Genomic DNA, 7033 nt, shown 5'->3' on the forward strand with positions numbered 1-7033 from the left:
TTTATTGTAGAGATGAGGTCTCACCAAGTTGCCTGGGCTGGTCTCGAACCCATGGGCTCAGGCAATCCACTCGCCTTGGCCTCCCAATGTGCTGGGATTATAGGTTGAGCCACCGAGTCCAGCCTACTTACTACTTCTAATACAAATATCAGAAGCTGATTCTTAAAGCTCTTACTTCTAAGTAGAAATAGCAATATGTATTCCATTTCCATTAATAAATGGAAATGACCACAGGTGATATCCCAGCCAGCTGTCCACACTTAAATCATTAGTACTGTATTCAGAGGATAAAATTCATACTACTTAGGCACTCTATTTGAAAGATGAGAAAAAAGAGGCACAGAGACTAACTGAATCAAGCCTCCCCATTATGACTCAAATCTGTCTCTTTGATTGATATCTAGCTTTTAAACTAATTCATCTGTACTATAGGATACAATTGAGAAAGAAGAAAAAAAAGAGGAAAATCTAGAATAACATTTATACCTTATCTAAAGAAAATCCCACCAAATGTGGCCTTTTTGCAGAGAAGTCCTTCCTTTTGGCTATGCTAAACATAGAACTCTAAACTCTGAGCTTTTTAAGTACAGAAAATGTGCTCCAATCCATCTTTGTGTCTCCTGCTCCTACTATTGTGCCTGACCAAGAGTCAGGGATCAAGAGATATTTTTTGAATGAAAGTGCATAAAAACACAGGTATGACCTGGAACAACAGTGGCAATTTATTAAAGATTTCTGATGAGCCCAGAGTATTCCACATTTTGAACCCAAAATCTCAAAAGGCATGTGATTGAATGGGGTTACCCTTGATAAGCTATGACTAAAGTTAGAAAAGATTATTTAAAGCCACCACCACATTAGATGTCAGAAAATCTGGATTCCTGTCTTGGGTATTTCACAAACTGTATCATATTGCACTACTTGCATAATTTCTCTGTGTCCCAATTTCTCATCAATAGGTGAAGTTTAATTAAGAACATTCAAACTCTCTGTGAGTTCTAGCAGTTTCTGAACAATTAATTTGAAAACAAAAATGTTTAAAGTCTCTGCAATCTCATTGAAGTCTACCTCTCCCATATATATTTTGTAAATGTCATCAGCCCCTATTAGCCTACCTTGTGCCTTGCATCCTGGCTCCACCCCACTTCCCTCTGCTGGGATGTTCTCTCTGCTCTTCTCACCCCCTTATTCCCAATCATTCTTCAAGACCCAAACCCACGTCCATCTCCTTGAAGCCTCCTGGACCACACACCCTGAGGGGTTACGTGCAGGTATGTGAGCCCCTCACACATCTGATTATTTTGGAAGCTGCCTCTAACATTCCTCCCACCATGTTTTGCAGAGTCCTGCATGTAGTGAAGTGAATATTGTAGGCTCTCTCCTCCTCTGTCCTTTATGACCTCATAGCTTCATAGTTCGCTTCACTCAACCTAAGAACCCGAGATTTAAAAGAAACAACGAGGTTGAAGATCTCTATTCTGCAAGTAAGTCACTGATTAGGCAGAAGTATCTAACTCTTGTTTCCTCAGACTTGTTTTGAACATGGACAATGGTCTTGATTTGTTTAGGGAATATTTGCAATGGGACATGACTGGGCCTCTCTATCAGCAGCCTCTGTGTTTTATGCCTAGCTCTTGGGACGACAACTGAAGAGTTCAAAGAATTGAGAAATTAAGCCAATTTATTTAAAGTAATTTTTAACTTTCTCATTATCAAGATATGGATGCTTTCTGCAAAGTTACAAAAACAACTGAAACACATGTTAAAACCACAATTATCAGTGTCATCCACAGCAATTTAGGAAATTGTCTTATCTGATTCCATTTCTTGCTTATGTGGAGCTAAACCTAATCTACTCTTCAGATGTATCCATGTTTCTGTCCAAAAATAAAAGTCTGGTGTTGTAACTCCCAGCTAAATGTCATATGAATTCATCTGAATGAACTTTATGGTACTGTAATAGTATAATGTTTACAGTGTCAAAGTAAACACCTGGCCCACCCCATGCTATTCCCCCAAAAAACAAGAGAGGTTTTTGTAGGTTGCAAGTCCTGGTCTGGTTTATTTATAAAGCAATAAATATTAGAAGCACAAATAAATTGCACATGTGTAAACAAACTGTACAATGATTGATGAGAAATGAGGGAGGGTGGTTCAAAAGACTCCAAGAAGCGTAATACCATCATCCTGAATATAAGGAAGACTAAGAGAGAAGGCACCTTAAAAGCATTTGCGGTGGACGATGGATGGACCCGCCTCGTCGTACTCTTGCTTGCTAATCCACATCTGCTGGAAGGTGGACAGAGAGGCCAAGATGGAGCCCCCAATCCAGACAGAATATTTACGCTCAGGGGGAGCAATAATCTGCAGAAAATAAAAACCCCAAAATTTCAATGAACTCTGAAGTTCCAAACAAGAAAGCAAGCAACATGCAGGGAAGATTCACGGGAAAAAATATTAGATATGAATTCATGTGGGATATGTCATTAATATGGCCAACAAGTTTTATGATCTTTCCTCTCTTTCATTATTAGAGAACTATTTCATTATTAAAATAGAATTCTCCCCACTTCTCTGAACTAGAGAAGCCAAATTCATGGTGGAGCCTAGTCCAAAAGTTGGAAGCTTTTAAAGTGTGTTCAAACATTTAGTTGGTACTTTTTGTTCTTTGTTTTGGTCAAAGATTTATTTTTATTCCCTGCTTCAAAACATATTTAAAGCTCTTCCTATCTTGGAAAAGGTGTCAGAAAAAGAGCTAACAAAGCTAAAAGGTCAGGTTTATGAGAGACAGGAAGCTAAGCATGAGGGGAAAAGAGTCAGGAATGTAGTTCTGTGATGCCAAGACCTCCTTTGGATCTCCCACCCACAAAAGTTCTTTACCTTAATCTTCATGGTGCTAGGAGCCAGGGCAGTGATTTCCTTCTGCATACGATCAGCAATACCAGGGTACATGGTGGTGCCTCCAGATAAGACATTGTTGGCATACAGGTCCTTGCGGATATCAATGTCACACTTCATGATGCTATTGTAAGTAGTTTCATGGATGCCAGCAGATTCCATTCCTAGGAACAAGTTTTTAAAAAACACAGCACATTCAGGCCAAGGTAAAGGGAAGAGAACAGGACTCCTCTGTGTTGGTAAGCTGTCACCATTTATCTCTGAAGCATATGTTTCCCTATAAAACACATTGCAGGGCATTTGTGGAACAAGTGTCTAACAGTTAATCTACAATAGATTGCCAAGTAAGGAACAACTGTGTTTAGCACCTGTTTGGAGTAAACACCTCCTAAAACCATGAGATGTATGGAGATGTATTGGAAAAGGACAAGACACACATTTAAGTTAAAATGAATGCAAATCTTATTTATGGACTAAAATTGGAACCTGACAAGCTTCCTCCTGGAAATCACTGCTTAGGAAAGATGTTTGGTGACATACAAGTGTCCAGTTATCACTACAAGTAGGAATGTTTCTGCATTTAACAATGAGTGACTTAAAAGGAAAATCCAGCTACTTGGTAATGGAACGTATTGGAACAAGTCAGTCCTCTTGAGTAATCATCTTTTTTCTGCAGACACATGATATTCAGTTACTACTCTGTCTCATCCTTTATTTTGAGATGAACTCAGTGCGTCACTATTTATCATATCACTAGAGCAGAATTCAGACGTTCCATTTAATGAGTCATCAGGACTTGAGGCTGAGCTCTGTGGAACTCCAAGCTATAACTTCTTAACACAAAGGCTTTTTGATCTCCCTAATAATAGATTTTACTCTGGAAGACCCTACGATTTCCAGGGAAAAACCGTGCCTAGCACCAGACCCTACAACTCACCAATGAAGGAGGGCTGGAATAGTGTTTCAGGGCAGCGGAAGCGCTCGTTGCCAATAGTGATGACTTGGCCATCAGGCAGTTCATAGCTCTTCTCCAGAGAGGAAGAAGAGGCAGCTGTGGCCATCTCATTCTCAAAATCCAGGGCGACGTAACACAGCTTCTCCTTAATGTCGCGGACAATTTCACGTTCAGCTGCAGAAATGAAGGGTGTCACAGTCAAGCTCTGAAGAAAGAAGCCAATCTGGGGGAGGTAGGGAGATTCACTGAGAGAGCAAGAAAGCAGATTCATGCTGTGACAGACGAGATGCACACACACACACACTCACCAGTGGTGACAAAGGAGTATCCACGCTCAGTGAGGATCTTCATGAGGTAGTCAGTGAGGTCTCGACCAGCCAGATCCAGACGCATGATGGCATGGGGCAATGCGTAGCCCTCATAGATGGGGACGTTGTGAGTTACACCGTCCCCAGAGTCCAGAACAATGCCTGTCAGGGGAAACAGACAAGGATGAGGTAAATGCCTGAGGACAACACCACTGCTTTAGCCACGGCAAGGTCTGCTTCCAATCTTGGCTAAGAGATACTAGCAATGAGCATTGATCCAGGTTAAATTAGGTCTCTTACGCATGAAGAATTAACATGAGCATCATAGATACTACGTCTGAAACCAACTGCAGCTCATCCTTTTAAATACTGTGGTAGAAAAATTTCCCAAGAACACTTTCAAACAACTATTCCTCTTATTAGCTGTGAGCACATTATGTAAGCATCCAGGTGTGTTTTTCTTTACTCCCATTGAACTTACACGTTTCTCTCTCTTTTGACTCAGACCCTGTAGGGAATGTGTGTTCTCCTTAGGGATGCTTGCCCGAGGATGGGATGGTATAAACCCATACCAATGAGTGCTGCCCTCCAGATTGCTACTCTGTGCTAAGCCTTAAATAAGAGGAGGACCTAACTCCACAAGCTTTCAGCTCTTGCCATAAGTACATCTGAAGCTAACCTCCAGGTAGTATTTTGACCTCTCTGTCTTTGCTAGGGAGTGCAAGGGAAGGGGCTATACCTTTTTCAGTTGGGGAATATGACTCACAGCAAGGCCAATGACTTGGGACTGTAATTAATCAGTGACTGTCACCAGAGCCCAAGCATACCTGTGGTACGGCCAGAGGCATACAGGGATAGCACCGCTTGGATGGCCACATACATGGCAGGGACGTTGAAGGTCTCAAACATGATCTGGGTCATCTTCTCACGGTTGGCCTTGGGGTTCAGCGGGGCCTCCGTGAGCAGGGTGGGGTGCTCCTCAGGAGCCACGCGGAGCTCATTGTAGAAGGTGTGGTGCCAGATCTTCTCCATGTCATCCCAGTTGGTGATGATGCCGTGTTCGATGGGGTACTTCAGAGTCAGGATACCTCGCTTGCTCTGGGCTTCATCACCTACGTAGGAGTCCTTCTGACCCATACCCACCATGACTCCCTATAAGAAGAAAAAATGAGAGACTCGTGCTTCTGCCCTGTCAGAAATATAATCAATACCTTATCGATTCCAATTGCCCAAGTCAAGGCACATCTTAAAAATACCAGAAAAAAAATATACAAAAGGATTGTACCCCAATTTAGAAGAACCATTTAAAGTCAAGCTTGTACCACATCCCCTCTTCTCCCACAAGATGTATAATTCTATTGTTTGGCCTATAACTGGGAGAGGGAATGAAACGATTTCACTGAAGAAGCAGAGCCTCGCCTCACTTTTAAAATATCATATGCCTTCATTAAATGATTAAGCTTATCACCCATGTCAACTGGGATATAGATGACCGCATTTTGGAATGACCAGATGCACAACACATTGTCTTTTTCTTCAGAAAAGATTTTGACATTCATCATGTGAACATGTAAAGACAGTCTGATCCACCGGGGTTGCCCTAGCAGTGACACGCAGCCTGTCCAGACCTGGCCTGGAGTGTCTGTCATCCACCAGCAGTAAGGAGTACAGCTCTCCTCCTTGGCAGCCTGTCTGGCCAGGCATGTGACAAACCCAGAGAGCATGGCATCTCTTTTAATAAACGAGGTGGTATGTCGCTGTCACCATGGCACTTGCTGTTTCAGTCACGCCTGGCTTCTAAAAATGCCACAGCCAGGAAGGAGATAGAGTACATCTTTGGGAGCCCTGTAAACTGGCTGTGAACAAGAGAGAGGAATGGAGGAATGTGGAATTGGGTCCTGATTGGTGGAGAGGTTCTATCCTTACAAGTTTTGAACAGGACTGAAAAGGGAGGACAAGGACGAAAGTGAAGTGTACAAGACAGAGGAGAGTCTTCCAACTAAAAATCCAGAAGGCCATGAATGGAGAGAAGCTGGTGGCTTTTCACAGGAGGAAGTAGGACCCTTTGAGAGGTGTGCCACTGAAGCGGGCTGTGGAAACTGTGCATGTCTTGAAATGTTGGGGTTTAGTGGGGACATAGCTTGCCTTAGCTTGGATTGCAAGTGAATCCATCTTTTACTAATTTGACCTTAAGAGCTCATGACACAGGAGGGTCAGCCTAGAGCGCTGGAGACGGCAGGAAGCAATGTGGAAAGGGACTGGGGAACGCCCCCGGTGGGAGCAGCCAAGGCGGGGCGGGAAATTTACCTGGTGGCGCGGGCGGCCCACGATGGAAGGGAAGACCGCACGAGGCGCGTCATCGCCCGCGAAGCCGGCCTTCACCAGCCCAGAGCCGTTGTCGCACACCAGAGCGGTGGTCTCCTCGTCGTCACACATCTTGGCGCAGCTTCACTGGGGTCTGCGGGTTGAGGAAGGAAGGGAGGGCGGGCCAAGTTCAGCTGCCTGCGCAACTGGCCTTCTCTGCGCACAGAGGGGACAGAGCAGAGGAGAAACGGGAGGGGAGGAGAGATGCCAGTCACTTTCTTTCTCCTCGAGGCATGGAAAGGCGGGAAGACGGAGGGAGGTGCGCAGGGCTCTGGCCGGGAGTCTCATCTTCTGGCCCAGGTGCAAGAAGGGGACTGTCCTGGCGCCCCAGGAAGCCCACTCCCCTCGCGGGTCCTCCCCAACCCTTTAACCTTTCGCCTTTTTACAAACTGGAAACCCATTCCCCGGCCCTATCCACACTCCCATGCCTATGCCCCGAGTGGAAGGGAACGCGCACGGCAGCAGGGACCCCAAAGCCCCTGGGGGGGGTCCTGAAAACTCCCCTTCT

The 7033-nt window shown here is 44.4% G+C and overlaps 1 protein-coding gene across 2 annotated transcripts; it reads right to left on the bottom strand.

The window, feature by feature from the left end:
- Positions 1-2038: 2038 nt before the first annotated feature.
- On the bottom strand, positions 2039-7033 carry ACTC1 (actin, alpha, cardiac muscle 1). Of its 2 annotated transcripts, XM_008065888.2 has the most exons (7): positions 6897-7033; positions 6469-6619; positions 4989-5313; positions 4162-4323; positions 3836-4027; positions 2881-3062; positions 2039-2364 (listed from the first exon to the last, which is right to left on the bottom strand). In XM_008065888.2, the coding sequence occupies exons 2-7, from the start codon at positions 6595-6597 to the stop codon at positions 2221-2223; spliced, it is 1134 nt and encodes a 377-aa protein (XP_008064079.1). In that variant the 5' UTR covers positions 6598-6619; positions 6897-7033; the 3' UTR covers positions 2039-2220. The 2 variants fall into 2 exon arrangements, with proteins under 2 accessions (XP_008064079.1, XP_021572116.1); XM_021716441.1 differs by lacking the exon at positions 6897-7033 and having other exon boundaries at positions 4989-5184; positions 6469-6597.

Source organism: Carlito syrichta, unplaced genomic scaffold (genome assembly GCF_000164805.1).
Source record: "Carlito syrichta isolate Samal-C Ts95f unplaced genomic scaffold, Tarsius_syrichta-2.0.1 Scaffold308818, whole genome shotgun sequence".
Classification (NCBI taxonomy): domain Eukaryota; kingdom Metazoa; phylum Chordata; class Mammalia; order Primates; family Tarsiidae; genus Carlito; species Carlito syrichta.